General features: G+C 49.6%; 2 protein-coding genes across 3 annotated transcripts; both read left to right on the forward strand.

Moving 5' to 3' along the window:
• Positions 1–377: 377 nt before the first annotated feature.
• Positions 378–14,794, forward strand: tinagl1 (tubulointerstitial nephritis antigen-like 1). Of its 2 annotated transcripts, XM_088319562.1 has the most exons (13): positions 378–671; positions 1,075–1,230; positions 6,637–6,941; positions 8,121–8,187; positions 8,701–8,793; positions 8,870–8,984; positions 9,062–9,188; positions 9,264–9,414; positions 9,492–9,681; positions 10,216–10,261; positions 11,196–11,319; positions 13,314–13,359; positions 13,448–14,794. In XM_088319562.1, exons 3-13 carry the CDS (start codon positions 6,644–6,646, stop codon positions 13,598–13,600), a joined length of 1,410 nt encoding a protein of 469 aa, XP_088175688.1. In that variant the 5' UTR covers positions 378–671; positions 1,075–1,230; positions 6,637–6,643; the 3' UTR covers positions 13,601–14,794. The 2 variants fall into 2 exon arrangements, with proteins under 2 accessions (XP_088175688.1, XP_088175687.1); XM_088319561.1 differs by lacking the exons at positions 378–671; positions 1,075–1,230 and adding an exon at positions 4,700–4,850.
• Positions 14,795–16,866: 2,072 nt separating this feature from the next.
• ubqln4 (ubiquilin 4) lies at positions 16,867–21,501 on the forward strand. The gene is made up of 11 exons (XM_088319560.1): positions 16,867–17,099; positions 17,995–18,146; positions 18,306–18,457; positions 18,526–18,788; positions 18,848–19,006; positions 19,275–19,500; positions 19,572–19,711; positions 19,874–19,957; positions 20,048–20,163; positions 20,236–20,470; positions 20,559–21,501. The coding sequence occupies exons 1-11, from the start codon at positions 16,959–16,961 to the stop codon at positions 20,709–20,711; spliced, it is 1,821 nt and encodes a 606-aa protein (XP_088175686.1). The 5' UTR covers positions 16,867–16,958; the 3' UTR covers positions 20,712–21,501.
• The last annotated feature ends 598 nt before the right edge of the window (positions 21,502–22,099 follow it).

The following is a 22,099-nucleotide window of genomic DNA, read 5'->3' on the forward strand; positions in this document are numbered from 1 at the left end:
TGCTCATGACGTCACCCTCCCACTGACTTGCCGCCTTTTTGACATTCCAGCCCCGCACAGTTCTTCCAATCGCAATCACACACCGAATAAAGCAATAAAACGCTGAGCTAGCGATGCTAACTAAGTCTTCCACCTTCTTCCAGCGACGTAGCCGATTTCCGCACCCGTTCATGATGATGATGATGATGATGATGTGCGTCTGCCGAGAGTAGAAGTAGCTCACGTGACTAACTTATTAATTTATTTGTTTCAATAAAAGATCTTTAGACTGTATGTTGTCCAAGCTGTCATTTGTTAAAATAATTTTTCTTCTTTTTTTTGTGTGCAAAATTTGACGTTCAAACATGCGCGTGCCCGCCACACGTAAGTGGCCACGTGTGTTCATCATAACGTGCGCACGAAAATCAAAATGCAGTGAGACATGCTGGTCAGCAGTCTTGATTTATTTATTTATTTTCAAACCATTTTCAGTGTTTTCACCAGAACTCCTCCAAAGGAATTCACTGGACTTGCAGCAAATTTAACGTGGATAAAACTCGACAAAAGCGCAAAGTGTGCTTGTCAAATTTGTGAGTTTTCATCTTGAGGTGTTGGAGAAGCTTGACTGCAAAGTTTGGCCATCACGACGCTGGTGGTTGTCATTCTACGCAAACAACAAAGAATATATGAACGTGAGTACTTTCACATTAGTGTAAATATGTTTTGAATTCTTACTTTTTAAGGGTTAAAGTACGGCTGTAAATTTTAATGAGCTTTAGCATTAAGCTAGCGACTATAATGCTAACCAATGGTAGCTCAAAATAGTGTCACTTCTTTTGTTTCATTTTCGAGGTGAATTTCTGTTGGGAGTGGTATTGAAGAGCTTAAAGCTTTTTTTTTTTTTTTGAAGGGGGGGATTTTTCATAATTACACTCAAGTTTGAGCCCACAAGTCCAACGTATTTATTTTCCCCCAAAGAGTGTACCTAATGATTTGTCCTGTACGTGTTGTTGCCATTTGGTGTCTTCGGCTGTTGTGACACCAACAAAAATGATCAATTTTAAGTTTGGCTGAACTTGATTGTGTCACTCGCAGGGTCACTTGGATGGACGGGACGTCACCGGCCCGGAATGCTTGGAGAACGCTACACCGAGCGTGTGATACCAAGACTGACCACCAGATGGCGCCATTGGACGATTGAACGCAACGCCACGCCAATTTTGGAGCATCTGACAAAAGTGGATCGATCAGGTTTGTCAACCGTTCGTTGTTGTTTTTTTTTTTTTTTGACACGGTGTGAGTGTAATGACCCAAAAGTATCCGAAATGGGGGATGGGGGGGATCCCAAATAAATAATTAAATCTCTCAAAGTTTTGCACAGCAAAATTACTTTTTCAATTTGACCAAAGGTTTAACTATCCAAAGTATTTCTATAAAATAATAAATAAAGAGGGGCGAAGCCCATGACTTGTTTCTACTAAATTCACTCTTATTCTTAACAATTGCAAATCAAGTTTCACATTAAAAACTTGGATAATTTTTTTTATGGGTCACTTTGAGCCACAGCATGAAACTTACGGGAGCGATTTAATAATCCAAATCTTATTTTTCATCCGCCCAAAAATTAAAACACGATGTAAAGGCTCCAAAGTTATTTTTTAGTCTTCTTATGTGAGAGAGAGCAGCAAACGTGTGCCGGCACTGTTGATGCTTGGCGTCCAGTTATGTTGTGACGTGCGCAACATCAACAAGCGCTCATCTTTGCTCCCGCCCAAGCGGAACATCCAAACTATTCCCGTGCCTTTTAATGTCACGTTCATTTTGTTGTCTCCCTCCCAATCTTTTGTTTATTTTGCCTTTGCCTCCACACACATGTGCCGATAGCATATCTCAAATATTCCCGGAATCCCGCACGAGCCCGAGTGGGCGTGCCTTATTTTACGGATGATACGAGTGCATTTCTTACTTTCGAGCACACAAAGACATGCTTGTTGGTTTTTTTTTTTCATCCCCTCCTTATTTGAAGAAAAAATCCTTTCACCGTCTGTGTTGCTCAAATCACCTTAATTAGCTTCCGCAAAAAAATAGCAGTGCTTTGATTGGCTGGTCTGAATTTGGTGGGGGTGTGGCTTAGTCAATTACAATGTTGTTTTATTCACGTTGCGTAAATCGGTCGTTCGCAGCACTTTCCATTCAACTCTTGACATTTACGCCGCCTCCTTGGAGGAACAGTTTGTGCCGGTCGCCACGGTGACCATCCCGGTCACGTGACCCCAATGCATGACGGCTCTGTAGGAATTCCGCCAACAAACCTGTCGGATGTCTCGAAAACGAGGCAAATTGACGCCGGCGTCCGAATGACATAAAAAAAAAAAAAGCGCTTCCTCCCTCCGTCGAGGACCAAGTTGGCTTCATTCTTGGCAAACTTGCTTTTGAGGGGATGAAGGGCTAAAATTAGACTGGGGGGGAGAAATGAGTCAGAGCAGCTTATCACTCGCTAAAGTTTGACTACAAGTGACTCAGTAACGAGTCACATGAGTGGAACGTAACGTCGTCGCATCAAAATAGCTGAAAAAAAAAAGAACTTCTCAAAAGGCACTTTTCCACATTTTCAGTTTTTTACTTGGGATGAGGGAGGTCCGATTCCTGCTATCGGTTCTATTTCAAGGTATTAGGTACTTGCGAAGATTGTCGATACCAGCCACCGATACTTAGAGGGGGGGGGGGGGGCGTCTGACATCAAACATCCCGCTTGGGTGTGTCCTTCCATGCTCCAAATATTGACAAATAAAAGTGCAGTCAGACCTTAAAAGCAACCCCCCCCCGTCCGGCCGTCCGTCCCTGTGGGACGCCGACTTTGGAGCGGTCGGACGAAAACACCACCTGAGGCCTATTGATCGCCGTCTGCTGGTTCCACTCCATGCATTTTTTTCCCGATTTTAAAAAAAAAAAAAAAAAAAAAAAAATGTCGTCGCACATTTGAAGATTTTCACTTTTGTCTGCTCATGGCTAACGAAAGGACACGCCAACGCAAATGCTAAACGAAAAACGCTTCTTGCTTGTCCATGGAGAACCAGGAAGTCACAAGCTTGAGGTCTTGTCGTTTAATAAGTCACCTTTTTTGCAAATTTGCTGACAGGGAGCAACATTTCTTTTCCTTTTCAGACCAAATTTCGCTGACTTTGTGACGACGCGTCGGTCGCGTCTCGTGTCAGCAACCATATTGATTGTGAAACGGAAACTTTCCCAATCCGTCTGTTTATTTTCGGCTTCAAAATTTCCGTTTGGTTTTGTTGCCTTCGACGACGAAACAAAAGTCTGCCACCGAGACAACAATCTTCTGCCGTCTGCACACAGCGAGTCAAACAAACATGAAAATAAGGGCACAGGTGGGAAAAGGGTTGTTTGTTTTTTTTTCTTTCTTTGAGATAGCGGAGGGATATCGTTTGTTGTATCTGTTCGCTTAAAAACTATAAAACAAAAACAAAAAAAAACCAGCCTGGTTTGTGCGATTTGACACTTGACTAAATACTCGCGATGGCAAGTACGCGCAAAGTGTGTCACGATCGTCTCGTCTTTTTAATATTTATCGTGTTTTTTGACTGTTGATGAGCGTTCCTTCCCAAACGTCTGCGCGTGGGCGTCGTCTTGTTTGGTGCTCCTCCGACTGGCAAACGGCGGACGCCAGTTGTTGTCGTCGCCTCGCTATCGTCATGTCCTTGAAACGCCGACTGTCGTGGCGAGCGCTACGTAGACCCCCCCCCGCCCTCTGAGCGTCCCGGCAGGCCTGATGAAAGCGAGGCTTGTTCCAGTGCAATTGTGTGCTCGTGTGGCCCACGCACGACGGCCGCGCCTCCTCATGGCGACATTCTTCCATGCACGGACGGACCTCCGCCAAGGCCAAGCGACCTTTTGGTCAACTTGTGCATATCGATTGACATTGTTAGCAAATCATGTCCAGCGGCGGTTGGGAGGGGGGGGGGGCTCACGTGCGGCTGCATTCATCTGTCCAGACAATTCTGGGAAATGAGCGTCAGCGCCAAACGCTGACGTTTAATTTTATTGTTTGTTTTTTTTTCCAGGCGTGAGTCAGCGCAGCGTATGGAATGTACGCGTGCGTCTTGCGACACCGTTTTGCCTACACATCCAATCGGCACATGAGTCAGCCATTCTTGGGAAGGGACAGGACGAGACGTGGGGGGGGCGACAGAGGTCTCACCCGAGGCTTCTTCCTCACGCAATCACGCGCTTGTGCAATTAGCGTCAGTCTCGATAGATGAGTTGAATGCCCAACATATGAGGAGCCCCCCCCCCCAGATTCCATCTGAGCTCATGTGGCGTTAGCGGCTCACTTAATGGGTGGACGGTTTTTTATTGTTAGAATTGATTATTTATTGAGAAAGAAGTTCGCACTTGATTTGTCACTCCACCAATTTGGAGTAGAATTTGCAGACGTAATACACGTTTTGACCACCAGATGGTGCTGTTTCCCACGTCCCTCTATAGTTCGTCAAGGTTTACCATTTGACCTTTCAAGTGGGACCAGACTGGGAATGTTGTTGCTCTTTTCCAGCTGAGTGATTTCAAACCAAATCGTGTTCGCGCTCACGTTTGCTTTTCGATTTGGGCAAGTGAGAGCGAAGACGAGCAGAGGAAAAGGGAATGCGCGCGTTTGAGGCGACCGATTGTGGGGGGGGGGGGGGTCCACGGGGGGTGTGGTTATGCCTTGCAGCCTGCCTCTATATAGAGAACACTCAAGTGGCGCTCCACATCCTCTCTCGGACACCAACGCACACTCAAAGACACAAGAGAAGCTTCTTCATACTTTTGCTTTTGGATTAAAAAGAAACAAGTTGCATTTGTGACACAAGGTAAAGTCGCACGTTGATCGTTGTGTATTGTTTGCTTGCTTTCTTGGACTGATTCACTTTTGAGTCCCGTGAGTTTGGAGACACCTTTTAATTGTTCCAAATGCGCAGGTTGGCCTTTTCCGGTGGCTTTTTTCTCTCGACTCGTCTGACGGTCCAAATTGTTGACATTTTCGATACTTTTGTCATATCTTTGTTGATCCTGCTGGCCTTTTTCTGTACTCTTGGTGTCGCTCCAATTTGTGACTTGGCCAATCAAGAAGATTGTGAATGAATCTGTCCAAATATTCCGAAATAGGAATCAAGATTTACTTTCATTGGATTGACATTTATTTTTTTCCCTACAGGTCACTTAACATATCATTTTAGCTTCATCGTTTCTTCTTTTTTATAAAAATCATTTCATGTAAATCCCATTTCGAAATATAGAATTGTCCAGTTGGTGTCCCAAGTAGTGAAAATCCCAAAAGAGGTTACCGAGTTCACTGCACGAGTGCTTCTGCTCTTTGTACCTGACAACAATGCGAGCAAAACTTCACCTGCGCCAAATATTCTCCACTTGCACTCCCGTTGCATTTTGCAACAAAATGCGTTTGCCTTTTCTTTGACACAATCTCACATTTGAGTCATCGTGTGACTCAAAGTCCAGAAATCGGGGTCACAGGTAACGAACGTGAACGTGCTCGAATGCTTGCGTTGAACTTTCTGTCAGCCGCGCGAGACGACATTGTTTGTCGCCAAATGTGGCGACGGGCTTCTTGAACGGGACAAAAAAAAAAAAAGCAATTTATCTCATTTCGAGGAACGTTGCGTCATTTGCTTCATTGGGCAGCAAGTGGAGCTCAAAGTCGTTAGTTTCTTTTCTTTCTTGAACGATATTTGTGTGTGCGTGTTGAATTTTCCTCTTTGTTTTTCGATGACTGTGAGAGTGTGACCTGAACACCTCGGCGGCTGCTGCGGCAACAAAACATTTGTGGAAAGAAAGAGTGGCCATGCCCATCCCATAATACTGCGCGCGCGCGCACGCACGTGTGTTTGTGTGTGCTACAAAAGGCGCAGTCATGCAGACAAAAAGCGCCGCAAAGATCTTTTCCGGAGCTTGGCTTCACTCGGTGGGGGTGTGGCCTCCCATTGTGTCTTACGATCTGATTGGATAATTAATGTTGCTATTTCTGTCGGCGGCGGGCCAAAGGCTCCATGACAATGTCAAATTTTCTGGAAGGGACGGACGGGAAAGGAGCGGTCGCCGTGTTGCAAGGGAACGAACCGTTGACAGGAAATGAACACTTGAACGTGGTCGGCGACGTTAACGTTTGCGTCGCGTCGTCAAGTGGAGAAATATGCCCGACAACATTGATGTCGTCTCGCGATGAGTTCAAATAGAAACATGTTGAAATTGTCCCCCCCCCAAAAAAAAAATCCAATCTGCGCTCATTTTTGAGAATGATTGTTTGGTCAATGCTAATTTGGATCTCCCCCCAATGGCGTTTTGCATTGTTTGTTAGCATTAAGCTAACTGGTTGCTTTTTTTATGCGCCAAAATTCTTCAATGAAGCCACGCTTGAAACGCAAATGCAACACAAACGCTCCTAAATGAGGACACAAAAATGCTGCCGAGGTCTCCTTCCCTGGGAAGCGACCTTTCTCCTTGACCTCCTCCCATGATGCATCACCCTTCTTTTCGTTTCTTTTTTTTTCCATCAGCGGCCGCTGAACGGAGCGTCGCATTTAGCCGCTGTTTGTCTCGGCAGCTTGCTTTAATTGCATCTTTTCTTTTGCCCGCTCGCAGGCTCGTCATGAAGCTCCTCGCGTTGGCCGCGCTGCTCCTAGTGGCGGCGGAGGGAAGTGCGGCGAGACGCCAGTGGCGGCGGTCCAAGAGGGAGCTGGCGGCGCCGCTGCACACGGGCGGCATCCGCGACCCGCTGGGCTCGTACTGCCAGCGGCGAGGCGGCTGCTGCCCGGGACGGGACGACCTTTGCACCGTTCCCTACTTGGACACCATCTGCTACTGCGACCTCTTCTGCAACCGCACCGTGTCCGACTGCTGCCCCGACTTCTGGGGGCACTGCCTGGGCATGGAGCCCCCGTTCATTGGTATGTTTTTATCTGGATGTGTTTTCCGAGCTTTGAATTTGTTTTTCTTTTTTTCTTTTTGTGGCCTCCCTTTGAGCTTTCTAAAAGGCGAGGTGGGAAAAAATGTTCCCTGAACAGCAAAAGTCAAAAGTCCACCTGAGAACAGAAGGCTTCTTATGGAGTCACGACGGGAAGGTGGGAGGTCGGGACAAAGAATGTTGACTATGTGTGCGTGTGTGGGGGGGTTCCGAGCAGACGGGCCTCGGGGGCTCGGCGGACGGCAGCCGGAAGGAAGGCTCCTTCGGCTTCCGCGCCATCCAAGTCGATCGTCCTCTCTCACTCGTGGCCCAATTTTGTCGGAGGCGCTTTGAACGTGCCGCTAATGACATAAGCGGCCGCCTTCGCTTACCTCAGTGGAATTCCGCCAGCGCCCCCCCCCTCCCCGGGGGTCAGAAAATCAGAGGGGCCTCGCTTCGAAATCCCCTCGCGCCTGACGAGGAAACAAAATTCTCCCCGGCTCATTCCCAGAATTCCGCCAGGAAATCGCTTTTTCTTTTCTTTTTTTTTCAAGCGTCATCAGCAACATTCCCCACGAAAGAATGTCACAAACATTCCGATAGGAGACGACTCCGCAAGCAGGCTTTCGAAGGTCACTTGCGCTGCTCCTCCGTCTCCACCTGCCCACATTCTCCTCCAAGATAATGTCGTTGCCTGCACTTGAGGAAAGCCAACTCGAAGATCTGCTCATTGCTCCTCCGTCTCCACTCTGCCCTCATTCTCCCCATGGATAAAAGTTCTGACCGCAATCTCTCTTGAAATGAGCACAACCAACACGCACTCCCGTTTTCTGGATGCCCACAATCTCCTGAGCCTGCTGCACGGTCTGGATGCACGGCTCCAATTGTTGGTTGCGGCAGTACGCGTGCGCCACATTCTCCACTCTAGCGACGTTGCCACAGTCTCCTCCGGGATAAAAGTCCTCCGTGTGACACGAATAAAAAAAGGCGTCGTTTGCGAGGCCAAGTAAGAAGCCGACGAGGTCGTGAAGCAAACGGCACACTCCTGCGCTGGATTCCCCGAGCTCAGCGCTTCTCAACCTTCCTCTCTGCCCTAAAAAAAAAACAAAACACAAAGACAAAGACATCACATTTGTGTCTTTGAACGCATTCCTCAGATTGTGAATTTTGTTTCTCCGTTTAGGCTCGTGTGAACGAAACGGGCTCAAGTTCCTCTCGGGCCAAACGTACAAGGACAACTGCAACTTGTGGTGAGTACCAAAAAGAAAAGTTCGCCTTCACACTTTTCAACACGAGCGTCTCGTTATCGGCTCCAAAACTCCCGGCTGCCGTCGGCGGAAGCCGAGCCGCTCCCGACGTGGCCGCTTATCCGTAGGAAAGTTCCGGAGAAGCGAGAAAAAAAGTTGATGGATGAGAGCCGACGCCGGCGCCCGCCCAAAAAAAAAAGACGTACGAACATTTCCTCCCTTCGGGGCCGGCGGGCGGAAGATTTTCAATTTGCGTTGCGCTCCTCCCTCCTCGTGCGCCTACGCAAGTTCTTCTCGCCTCATTTTTTTTCCCTTCGTTTGGAACGTTTCCGATGACGCCGTGCAGACTTTTCACTTGAAACGTCTATCGTGACGTCCGTGAGCTCGCTCGGCTCGTCGGATTGGGCCGTCTCGACATATTTTCGATGCGGTGTAAAAGAATCAAAATGGAGAAGCGACTCAGCGGAAAGAAAAAAAAAAAAACAATAAAGCATTTTGTGGTGTGCTTGTTTGCAGCACGTGTGGCACCGGCGGACGTTGGGAATGCGAACAGAACGCCTGCCTCATGGACAGCGACATGATCCGCGCCGTCAACGGAGGCCGTTACGGGTCAGACGGGAAAAAAAAAAGATTGTTGGTTCCGCTTGATGTTGTGGGAGGTTCCTAATCAAGTGTCCGTGCGCAGGTGGAGGGCCGCCAACTACACGCAGTTGTACGGCATGACGCTGGACGAGGGCGTCCGCTACCGACTGGGCACTCGGCGGCCGTCCAAAACCATCTTGAACATGAACGAGATGCGGGTGAGCGGAAGTACAAAAGTCGCCCATGAAGTCTTCAAACGATGACCAAACTTTTTCTTTTTCTTTCGTTGTCTCAGACGAACACGGATCCGGACGGCGACGTCTTGCCCGCCGCTTTCGACTCGGCCGCCAAGTGGGCCGGCAAGATTCACGAGCCTCTGGACCAGGGCAACTGCGCCGCCTCGTGGGCCTTCTCCACGGCGGGTAGGCCGCCGCCTTGGCTTTCGGCCCAACGTGGCGGCGGAGGCCTCAAAAAGTTGTTCTCTTGATTCGCTTCAGCCGTGGCGTCGGACCGCATCTCCATCCAGTCCATGGGTCACATGACGCCTCAGCTGTCGCCGCAGAACCTCATTTCCTGCGACACCCGGAACCAAGGCGGCTGCGCCGGGGGCCGCGTGGACGGAGCCTGGTGGTTCCTCCGACGCAGAGGGTCGGTTGGGAGCCGCCGCATCTCACTGACGAAACTTTTTTTTCCTTCACGTGCCCTTTTTGCGCTCTTCATCGTAGGGTGGTGACGGAAGGCTGCTACCCGTACCGCCCCCCGCGGCAGGCGGCGGCCGAGGCGACGCCCTGCATGATGCAAAGCCGCTCGGTGGGCCGCGGAAAGAGACAAGCCACGCGGCGCTGCCCCAACGCGCATCACGACCAGCACAACCACATCTACCAGTCCACTCCGCCCTACCGGCTCTCGGCCAACGTAAGTCAAGTCAAGTCAAGTCCATTTTATTTGTCTCGCCCTTAATCACAGACAGTCTCAAAGGGCTTTCCATAGCCACCATCGACATCCCCGATCTTAACCCCCAGGAGGGCGAGGAAAAACTCGCAAAACCTCATTAGGGGAAAAGTGAGAAACCTTGAGAAGGGACCACAGATGGGGGATGACCAGGCTGCAATGGATGCCAACTGGGCAACATTTGACACACACAATGATGCTATGCAATAATAGATGAGATAATATAAGAGTCAATTGAACGTAAGCGCGCCGCCGCGTCCGATCCGTCGTGCGACCAATCATGCGCAAACGCCGACTTTGGCTTCCTTATTTGGGCAAAGCTTGGCCTCACGCCGGCCCGGCGGCGATGCTCAACGACAGCCGATGCCTCCTTCGGTCATCCGAGCTCGCCTGTGAAGTCAAGAAGTCAGGCGTGAAGGACGCGGATCAATCTTGCTTTTGGGCTTTTAGCACCCTCGTGGGATGTAACGATCGCTCCGTTTCTGTTGTGTCTTGTAGGAAAAGGAGATTATGAAGGAGATTATGGATAACGGCCCCGTGCAAGGTGAGCTCGAGTGTTTTCATTTGCTTCACTTGGTGGCCGATTGGACATTCCCCCCCCCCCAAAAAAAAAAAAAAAGATTTCCTCAGCGCCAGGCAACTCAATGTGCTTGACATAAATTGAAAAGAATTCAAGACATTTGAAAGCAAAGAAGCTTTCATCATCAGCATGAAACACAAATTAAAAAAATCAATACTTTTTGACCTGCATTTTCAAATCTGTTCCATTTGTGTGCAGCATAACCGCTAAATGCCGCTTCATCGTGTTTGCTTCGAACTCTTGACTTTGTATGTCCGTTTAATGATTCGTTGTGGTCAAAAATGACACAAATGAACGAAAAGGTGGATGGAAAGGTTTTTTTTTTTTTTTGGATTTGATTTATTTTTACTTTTGGAATGCGTGATGTCATCTTGTCTGACCTGCCGCCGGCGCTTTTTTCTTGTCCGGCTTCCATAACTGTGCCCGCCTCACAGTCTGTTGCCCATCTGGACCGCTGTCAAGTTTCCCTTGAATAGGCGAGGCGTGCACGTGTGTGTGCACGTGTGTGTGTGTGCGCGTGTTGTGCTTTTTGTCTGATTGTTCAGAAAGCCAGGAAGACATTTTGGCTTCATGACAAGTTTCCTTGAAATTCCGAAAACAAAAGCATGAGCGCCGCGTGTGTGCGTCTAATTGCCGATTGTCTGTGTCTCGTTTTCATGATTTGCGAGGCGGCGGCCGTCCCGCCGTCTCACGATTCCCAAAGGAGGGAATTTCTGGAAAATGAGTCGTTATGGCCGAGTACGAATGGGAAAAGTGGCGTTGGCGCTTGCTGGATTCAGGAAATGTGTGTCAAAGTGGTTGCTTGTAAATTTCTGTGAAATGATTGAAAGTGACGTCAGAGCAGGTGTCGCCTTTTGCGAGCCTCACACGTTCCCCGAATGTCCTGACTTTTTTGCAGCCATCATGGAGGTCCACGAGGACTTCTTCGTGTACAAGAGCGGCATCTACGCGCACACGGACGTCAGCGCCGCCAAGCCGCCGCACTACCGCAAGCACGGCCCGCACTCGGTCAGGATCACGGGGTACGTATGCGCCGCTCGCAAACGGGACACTCCTTGCCCCCCCCCTCTTTATCTCGCGAGTGTGCAGACCGCAAATATGCAGACGTCCGCCACACCTGGCTTACCTGACTCGCGTCTCCGTCATCGCCGGGCGGCCGGACGTCTGCCACTCATGAAAGATTTTTTTTTTTTTTAATCCCCCCCCGCACCGCCTCGCAGACAAAACACACCTGATAACTTTCAAACGATCTCTAGACAATCAGCCGCTCTGGGGGCCCCTTTTTTTATTTATTTGTTTTTTTCAACGGAATGTCTGAACTTGTCACAGATGGCGCTTTTCCTTGTCAAGTATTTCACTCGTCCGTCCGTGGGGTGTCAACGACACGTTCCTTTTCCAAATGAGGACATCGAGTGTCTTCTTCCGAATGGCTCCTTTTAATGAGGCAAAAGAATGTGCACGCCCGAAAGCGCAAGCACATGCAGGTGGTGCGAACACCATCAGGCCGCCGTCGCCAATCGGAAGTCATTCAAAACACGTCAAATTGTGGCGTTTTGAGGGACTTTTGAAGCCTCTCCCTTTTTTTTTATTAATTAATTTTTTTTGCCAGCAAGAAATTCCTTGCTGAACCTTCCGCGCTTGTCACGATTAGCGTGTTTACGCCGAAACTCGAAGCGACACGCACGACGTGACGCGACCGGGCGACCATTCCCGCCCTCTCACGGCACCTCGCGGACGCGCCCGAGACCACGTGGAATCCTTTCCGAGCCCGCGGGCGTCCGAGTGTTTTGATAGCGGGACGCGTCTCTTTAAGCCGGCAGCCTGGGAAAGTTTGCGCAACGAGCATTGTGGCGCCAAGGGCATTGTCTGGCGTGCTGATCCCGAGCGAGCGAGAAGAACGGGGGATCAGCACGCCCGCGGGAGAGGTCAGGGAGGGGCCCCCCCAAAAAAAGCAAACTCATTTGGGCTCAGATTGGCACACAGCGGTGAAAAAAACAAATCAAATAACCCAAACAATTTTTGAAAAGTTGAAATGAAGCAAATGAAAAGTTGCATTTTCATTCCTTTCAGATTGACGGAAATTGACGTCAAAGGGTCGCGCGTTGGCTCCGTCGTTTTCTGGGTTCGGTCACGTGACGTTCGCAAGGCGAGCCCGAGGGCGCATTGACGCGCATTGAAGTTTTTTAGCGCGCCGTCTCGTCTCCTCGTTTCAAACGCTGCAGATCATGCAAACGATTTGATTGAGCCCAAGATTTAGTTTCACGCAACTTTGCGACGCGTGCCAAGCCCGCCGGCCGCCAGCTCGTCGTGTTCGTGCCGCCGCTCGGGATATTTTTAACGGAATTGTCCCCGAGTCTTGACTGACAGGCGGCCGGGTCTGAATGAGTCCGATTCCCACAATTCCTTGGCCTCCTCTTTTAAGATCAAACGGCGTTGGCTCCCAGGACTCTCTCAGGGGGAAGCAGAAAGTTCCGGATTGCAAAAAAAAACAGGATGAGAATTGGCGAGTGTTTTGTACAAGTTGGCAGGCGCGAGACGCGATGGGAATGGGGCCAAGATGTCCCGAGTAGAAAAACATTGCCGATGAAGATGGGCGGGTGAGGAAGAGCTTTTTTTGGGTTCCACTTTGGTTTTGTTTGCTTTATTTCACTTTTTTTTTTTAGGACCAAGGCGGCAATCATAGGATGGAAACGCAACACGCTCTTTTTTTTTTCGAAGATGGCGTTGATGTCAGAAAGTGGACTATTTTTAGTTTTTTTTTCCCAGGATGTTGCTGAGCAGCACTTCCTGTTGCTGCCATTTTGAACATTTCACGATGTCATCGGCCGCCGCGCCACGTTCTCTCGCTTTTTGTTTCACTCCTGCCTTCCAACTGGCCAGCAAATTTGCTGGGGTGGACCCACAAAAAAAAAAAAAAACGGAACATTTCAGACTCGGTTTCAACTTTTCATTTTCAGTGTCATGCAAGTTGCGTGACAGTTTCAAGACAAGCGTCGACGCGTTTTTTTTTTTTCAGGTGGGGCGAACAGTCGGACAATAACGGCACTCCGCGGAAGTACTGGGTAAGACGAACGACATGACTTCCAGTCATCTTCCGACGCATGACACGACATCATGGACTTTTATTTTTGTTTTTTCTTTCCCGCCAAGATCGCCGCCAATTCTTGGGGCAAGAACTGGGGCGAGGACGGCTACTTCCGCATCGCCCGCGGCAACAACGAGTGCGAGATCGAGACCTTCGTGATCGGCGTGTGGGGCCGGGTCACCATGGAGGACATGCACGACCGGCGCCGCCATGTTTAAAGCCCGAACGACAACGTGCCCCCCCCTCCCCCCTCGACCCCCACCACCCCTCGACCATCCGCATCCGAGCTCGTTTTCGTCGCCGTCTGGAAAAGTGCGCGCCAGGCCCCTCAGGTACTGTTCCGGAGACGGATCAAGCGAAACACGTGTGGGAACGGAGATGATGAAAGACAAACGCTTTTAAGTTGTTCTTTTTTAAAACCGCCAAGAAAGGTCGACGTTTTGGGAGAAGTGGAGATCTGAGAGGTGCAAAAAAAAAAAAAAATGAAAACAAGCGACCCAGACGTTCCCTGGAAGACGATCCCCGTGTCAAAGTGTTGACGTTTAGGACAAAGCGTTTCCGAGGACAAGCTGCAGCCGGTGGACGTTCGCAATTTTGACCTTCAGAAAAAGAAAACAAACAAAAAAAAGAAAACGCGTGTTGCGTGGGCCAAAATTTTTCAAGAGAACGCATCGATAAAAGTGATGATTATCGTGATGATGATGATGAGACGTTTGTGCAACGTCGTCTTAACGCGCTTCAATGCTATGTTGCTGTTGCCGTCTTATTCAAAGATTTTATTGGAATATGCTAATTCCATATCGTGGGCTTATTTTTATACTTTGTGTTGAATGGATCGCAAAAATGCAACTTCCCCACACCCACCTGCCAAATAGTGAGCCCATTTGCTTCTTCCAGCGTAACCGCGTCACTTGCCAAATAGTGATCCCATTTGCGGCCGACCGCCCTCGAGCAGGGATTTCCGGCTCTCACTTGAAAGTGACGTACGCTGTTATTATTGCTGGCCTTCAATTACGCGCCACTTGAAATTGCGCCGTCGCTTCTTCCTTCAGACTTCAAAGATAAACACACGCCATTGAACAGGCCAGGCGTGGAGTGGCGTGCCCGCCGTCCTCCATCTTGTTGTCGCCCGGATGGCCACATAGCGACGTGCTTGTCTCAACAACAACCAAAGAATGCCAACAATCGCTCCACAATCTTGTGTGTGTGTGTGTGTGTGTGTGTGTGTGTGCGTGAACGGCACAGTCACTTGTGTGTGTTGACATTTATTTATGACAAGTAAATTAAGCTACGCTGAACGTTATTCCTCTCGTATCTGTGCAATGTTACACCTTGGACCACATACGGCGCGGCGCGCACTACATGTAACGTGAGTGTCGTCTTGTGTCGCACAATAAAGTCTTTCCAACACATTCCTTTCTCCATTGCAATGTTTTTTTTTTGCAGCTTTAGCTCCAGAGTGCCCACTTTACTGTTTGGCGCCCTTTTCTTTCTGTTTTAATTTTCTCTTGCGTAACATTAGTCTCATCACTCTCAACATTTTCGGAGCCAAGAAATTCTGGAAATGTTATTGTTGGCTCCGCAGTGTCCACCTTGCTGCATGGCGCCCTTTTTCTGTGTGCCCACAATGTCCTTCCAAGATAACATTTTTGTTTTCCTATTTGTGGTCATGCTGATAGGCCGTGCTAACGTTTGAAGATACAAAGCTATAAATGACCAAAATACAAACATCAATTCCAAATTCTATACTTTTCTGCAGTGCTCTGCTTTCTCACAGACCATAGTCTCCACTTGGATAAAATATGTTGTCACTCATTGGTGGAGCAAATTTGTGACCGCAACATTTGAAGAAAGAAAGGACAAAAATTCCAGTATTGGCTCCACAGTGTCCAATTTGCCGTATCCCAAAATGTTCCCGCTCGCCGCAATCTCCTCTTGGATGAAATGTGTCATCGCCTGTGAGTCCACTCCACATCATTCCGAAATAAAAGCTTATCTGGTGGTAGCAGCTGCACAGCAAGTCCAAGTAGGGAAAGTTGGATGGCGTTGTTTACATTTCTCTCATTGTTTGCGCAAAGCAGCCGTTACGTCAGCGGCGAATGCCACGTGGTTCGGATGAGGGAAGCGGGACAATCGTTGTGGACTGCAACCTGGCACAAGCAACAGGAACAGGAACGTGAAAGAGGTTGACTCACCGCATCAAAGAAGAATATTTCACTTGGGGAGGAAATGCTGACAATTGAACTGTCCTCAGTCGTTCGTCAATTTTATATTTAGAAACATTATGCATTTCAAAATGTTAAGTGGTATTATCGCGTTTTATTCATAATTTCATTTTAATTTAACGTGGATGGTCATCTGCGTCAAATATATTTCTCAATCACAAAACATATCAAGTGCTGCCATCTTGTGGTCATGTGTAGTATATTGGCAAAATAAAAAAACGTCATGGCGGGCGTGCTGAAGCCTCTTCCAGCTGGGCAGTCGCCGAGGCCCAGCCTGGATTGGTTGCCAACCAAGAAATGCAGGTAACTAACTTCATAAGACAACGACTGCCACTTATGATTTTGTAAGTAAAACGCCTCACCGATGCAGTCTGTCTGCCGGTGGCTCATCCAGTAGCCGAAGGCCTTGGTTACCACAAGAAGGACGTTGCCCACAAGAACTTGTGAAAAACAAGCTCTCTTTTGCCCATCAATTGAAATTGCGTTCCCTTTTTTTCCTGTCAACAGCAGCAGAATCTTTTTCGAGAGAGTGGGCATGTGCTAGAAGTAGAGACCCTCCACAAGTGCATGCATGGATTTGCGTGGCCAGCCCCCCCCCCACACACACCCTTTTTTTGTTTGTTTCTGGAGCTGTCCTGATCAACAATGTGCTGAAAGGCACACTTTTCTTTCAGTGTAAGCATTGTTAGCATTGTTAGCATGTGTGCAACAGGCAACATAATGAAAGACGACAGCAGCGTTCCGTATCTACGTTGAGTTACACTTTTACAATGCCAACGTTTGAGCAGTCTCTGCTTGGAAGAATTCTGACGTTCCAATGTCCTTTTGGATGAAATATGTCATAGCTCGTTGTTGAGCACATTTGTCATTGTAACCCTCCACAATGTCCATGTAACTTTGTTTTCTTGCTGCCCGCAGTCTCCTAAAAAGTGTGCGTGTGTGGGCATACGTGTGTCACTCAGCATTATTTTCATATAAACCAGAATCTCTTTGCCGCTGATAGTTATATTATAAATATAATTATATTTGATTCAAATTACGCTTATTGTCACAGATGACATTAAAAAACAAACGCCATGTGCATCATTCGTTCATTTGTTTTTCAGAGGAAAAGTGCTCATCGAATGCAAAAAAAAGAAAAAAATTCTCGTATTTATTAGTTTTAAGAATTGACAAATGATTCGTTTTACAATATCGGATCGTGTGTTCAAAAAAATAAATATTTAAATAAAAAGATAAAGTAGTCCGGATACCGTGCTGATGATTCCCACTTCCGGTGGCGAAGATTTGACCGCACGCCGACCCGGAAGCAGACGCTAGTCGCGAGTTGCTTCCCATCGGTGGAGTAAAGATGGCTGACCAGGGCGCCGCAGATCCTGCTAATAACAACAATCAAGTTGACGCCGCGGAGGGGACCATCATTAAGGTCACCGTGAAGACCCCCAAGGACAAGGAGGAAATCGCCATCGCGGAAGATTCTTCCGTCACGCAGGTTTGTGGCGGCTTTTCGAGGGCCGGCGGACGGGCGGGGGCTTGCTGCGTGAGTGCGCGTGTGCGGGTGCGGGGAGGGGAAGGCGAGCGAAAGCCCACAACTTCAGCTAGCCAGCTAGCCTCTTTAGCATCGACGCCGCGCTTACCGACAAAGTGCGACACTGTTGAACTAATATTCTTTTCATACTTTTAAAAGCTCCTTTTCAACAAACCTAGCCATATTATTATCAAGCGTACCAGACGGACGAATATTGTCGTATTTAAATGTGCGCTGCGGCTAACCGGCTAGCCGCTAGGCTAGCGGTGCTAACTCAACGCTAGTGTGTCGTCAATGGAGTGTCAGCTGACGCTTGCGTTTGAAACTGTGCCCGACGGTGCGAAACACTAGTGGGGCTGCCTTCAAGTGTGTTTTGGGATTCGGTTTGGTTCCACGTTTTGGCCAAGCAAACGAGTCTGGAACATTCTCCAGTGACTGACCGACTGACTGAGTCATTGCTCGTTTAGCCTCCTTGGGAATTGTCGCTGAAGACTCGCAGCGCCCGTTGGCTTGGCGACGTGTTCATGCGCTGCAACGCTGCATCACTTGGTAGTTAGTTTTCACGTTCAGGAGGAGATGAAATCTTCTGCTTCCATTCACTCGTCACGGAGAAGCGGGGTTGGGATTTAAATCGTCTCTACAGCAAAATAAAAGTCCCCTGTCCCTCAATACAAAAGAATGCATGTTTAGACAAGGAAAGTACAGATGGCACGTATCTTGGCCGACAAACACACTCCCGGTTTGTCTTTAGGACTATTAGGGCATCTGTACACAAGAGAATGCGAGGACGACATGACAGAACCAAAATGATGCATTTAGATCTTCTCGGATTACTTTTTGCCTGTCGTTTGCCTTTTAGTTCAAAGAGGAGATCTCCAGGCGCTTCAAAGCCAAGCAAGACCAGTTGGTTCTGATTTTCGCGGGCAAGATCCTGAAGGATGGCGACAGCCTCAGCCAGCACGGCATCAAAGATGGCCTGACGGTGCACCTTGTCATCAAGACGGCACAGAAGTAAGGCGGCCAAATTGTAATTGTAGCCGTGAAAAATGCTAACAGTTCATGTTAAAGTTTAAAATGAATATTACTCCCTCAGAGTGAATAAATCCTCCCGCAGTTGTCCAAGTAAAAATAAATGAAAAAACGAATCAAATAATCCGTCATGACGTGCAGGGCCTCAGACGGCGGCAGCACCTCGGCCTCAAGCTCCTCGTCCACCCCCGCGGGAAGTGCCGGCGCCCCCAACGCGGGCTCGGCGCCTTCCTCGACGGCCGGGCCTGCCGCCGGCTCCACCCCACCGCCCGCGCAGACGCCCAACCTCATGAGTGAGTCTGCCGCTTTGACGGGACCCTCTGTGAGCAAATCCGCCGTGACCCGTTTGGATTTCCCGCAGGCGGTTTTGGTGACCTGTCCAACCTGGCTGGCCTGGGCATGGGCTCCGCTAACTTCATGGAGCTGCAGCAGCAGATGCAGCGGCAGCTCATGACCAACCCGGAGATGCTCTCGCAGCTCATGGAGAACCCGCTGGTGCAGAACATGATGTCCAACCCGGACCTGATGCGACAGATGATCATGTCCAACCCGCAGATGCAGCAGCTGATGGAGCGCAACCCGGAGATCTCGCACATGCTCAACAACCCCGAGCTCATGAGACAGGTGGGAGGAACTCTCCGGGAAAGACGAGGCGTACTGGTTTTGACTCCTTGTCCCGCCAGACCATGGAGCTGGCTCGCAACCCGGCCATGATGCAGGAGATGATGCGCAACCAGGACCGGGCGCTCAGCAACCTGGAAAGTATCCCGGGCGGCTACAACGCCTTGCGCAGGATGTACACCGACATCCAGGAGCCAATGTTCAGCGCCGCCAGAGAGCAGGTAAACATTCGCTGGAATCGTTTCTTTTTTTTTTTTTCTTTTCATTCCGACTTGAAAATGTTCAACGTGTTCAGCATTCTTTTCAAAAATAATTTACGCGACACCCAGCAATTTAAATGCCTTCTAAATAATTTCCCAGCTTTTCTGTTAAATGACTTCTGCATTCACTCGCAATCTTCGGTCCCAATCTGAAATGCTTGAGCTTGCCGGCCGGCGCCGTTACTGTCGCTCTTGGTTTTCTGATCCGTCCAACCTCCTTCCTCGGCAGTTTGGCAACAACCCCTTCTCGGCCCTCGGGGGCGGCTCCGAGTCGGGCGTTCAGCCGTCGCGGACGGAGAACCGCGAGCCCCTGCCCAATCCCTGGGGTCCGCCCAACGCCTCGAACCCCCCCGAGAACGGCGGCGGCCCGGCTGGAGGCGCCGGCGCTCCCGCCGCCGGCAGCAACCCCACCGTGTCCAACCCACTGGGCGTCAACCCGAGCAGTCTGGGAAACGGTGAGACGTTCGACTTTGGCGTCCGGCAGCCTGTTGGCTAACCAAATGTTGTTTTTGTTTTTGTTTTTCAGGAATGTTCAACAGTCCGGGCATGCAGAGCCTCCTGCAGCAGATCTCGGAAAACCCTCAGCTCATGCAGAACATGCTGTCGGCCCCCTACATGCGCAGCATGATGCAGTCGCTCTCCCAGAATCCCGAGTTGGCCTCCCAGGTGACTATTTTAGCTTGAGCAGACAAAAAACAAAAAAGTTTCTGGCTCAAAGTGGCCATTTTCGAAGCGCTTTGGCCATTTCTCGTCGTGGAGATTTTGACCAATTGCTCCCAAATTGAAATGATGTCTCAGCCGTGTGCTACTTGGTCCACGTCTTCCCAGGTTATGATGAACAATCCCCTGTTTGCCGGAAACCCACAGCTGCAGGAACAGTTCCGGTCTCAGCTTCCCGTCTTTCTGCAGCAGGTCGCGCGCTCATTTTTCTTCTTTGGGAAAAAGCGGACGTGCAAAGTCGTCGTTTGTGTCGTTGAGGTCCCGTTGATGTTTGTTTTTCAGATGCAGAATCCAGAAGCGCTGTCGGTGATGACGAACCCGCGCGCCATGCAAGCGCTCATGCAGATCCAGCAGGGCCTTCAGACGCTGCAAACGGAAGCTCCCGGCCTCATGCCCAGGTAAGAGCCGCAAACGCAAGCCACATTTCCGCCACATCTTTTTTGGACCTGCTTCCCGCTCGTCTTTGCCAGCTTGATGTCGGGCGGCCTTCCCGGCGGGCTCCCAGGCGGCGGGCTCCCCACCGGCGGCATCTCCACCGGCGGGCTCCCCACCGGCGGCATCTCCACCGGCGGCATCCCCACCGGCGGCAGCGCCCCCACCGAGAACCCCGCATCCTCGCCCAGCAGCGCCGGGACGCCGCCAAACGCCGCTCAGCAGCAGCTGATGCAACAGATGCTTCAAATGTTTGCTGGAGGAGGGGCAGCGGTACGCACACGCACGCAAGCCAAACATTCTTTCCAATATAGTATCAAATCCCTTTTTTGTTCAAATTTGGCATCCCCCCCCCGGGCAGAACCAGACGCCCGAGGTCCGCTTCCAGTCACAGCTGGACCAGCTCAACGCCATGGGCTTCATCAACCGTGAGGCCAACCTGCAGGCCCTCATCGCCACCGGAGGAGATATCAACGCCGCCATCGAGAGACTGTTGGGCTCGCAGCCCTCGTAAACACACACACACACACACACGCAGTACACCCCGGCGCCCTGCATATACACACGCACGCCACGTCACATCCACAGACTAAAAGTATCGCAAATGGCTCCCCAAACTTAAAAAGGACACTTTGGGCAAGCTCGGACGACGCCATTTTGTTGTCGGACGGCCCAAGCCCCGCCCCCACCCCCCTTGGCCTTCCATTCCAATATTTGCCCCTCTTCCGTCGGCGTCATCCTCGCCGTCTCGATGGCCGCCGCCGGATGACGTGCGCGAGCAAACCAAGGTCTCGTCTATTGCAACGGCTTCGCCGCTTTTACATTCTTGATCAAGGCAACGTTGCCTCCACCATTGCGGCTTTCCACATGATGTAATTTGTCATTCCAGGTTCACGAGAAAAAAATACAAAGTGTCTTTGTGTGTCTGAGGCACCGCTGCTGTGCCTTTTGTGTCCTCCCCTTCAATGCCAGACCCCCACGTGTGTGTGTTTGTATGCGTGTGTGTGCGCGCATGTGTGTGTGTATTGTTTGTGGGGTGGACAAATGAAGGGTGGTCCCAAGTTGAATCCACACAGCCGCACGTCACAGGACTTTAATTATAGGACGCAAAGAGTTGGCACAGTGGCCGCCGCCAATCTGAATGAAGCAAAATGAGGCTTTTAATCGGATGATTTGATGATTTTTTTTTTTTTTTTTTGGGGTGCATTTAAATGAAACTCTGAGTTGAATCAGTTGGCATCACCAAACAATACTCGCATTGCCTGACATGCATTTTGAAAGAAAAATAAACAAATCTAGCGCTAGGTCGTTGTATATCTTAATTTTTTTCTCTTCTCCTGAAAATTTCAGCATTGTCGTTGTGGTAACCGTGGCAACCGCTTCGCCGCCTTTGCTTTGTTTGGTGACCTCGGCTAAAAACAACCAAACGGAAACAAAATCCATCTCCCAATTGAACATGTTGAGACTAACTTTTAACGGTACTGTACTAAAAAATAAAAATGAAACGTGGTCATAAACTGTCTGCGCTTGTCTTCGTGGTACTGGAAAGCGGTCAAGCTCGCGGAGCACAAAAAAACTCACGCCGACGTTTTAAACTCGGTAAGTTGTGACATTTTTGCCAACGACAAACGTATTCTTCTGACTCCGAACGTGAAAATCCAAAGCGGGAAAAGCAAAACGAGTCATTAATTCTCCAACGCGACGGCGGCTGTTTAATTATTTGTGCAAAAGATTTTTGTCAAGGTTTTGGTTCTTTGCGAAATGAACGCGAGCCGTCCAATTAGAGAGCAAACAAAATCCGTCTGGATCAACGCGAGTCCGGCCAACATCCCTGCCGTCGACGTCACCTTCAAGCGAGGCGCGCCGCCTGCCAGGCCAGCTTTCCGAGTGGTTCTACCGGTT

The sequence above is a fragment of the Idiotropiscis lumnitzeri genome, chromosome 16 (assembly GCF_059441095.1).
Source record: "Idiotropiscis lumnitzeri isolate Australia: NSW breed Sydney's pygmy pipehorse chromosome 16, RoL_Ilum_1.0, whole genome shotgun sequence".
NCBI lineage: Eukaryota > Metazoa > Chordata > Actinopteri > Syngnathiformes > Syngnathidae > Idiotropiscis > Idiotropiscis lumnitzeri.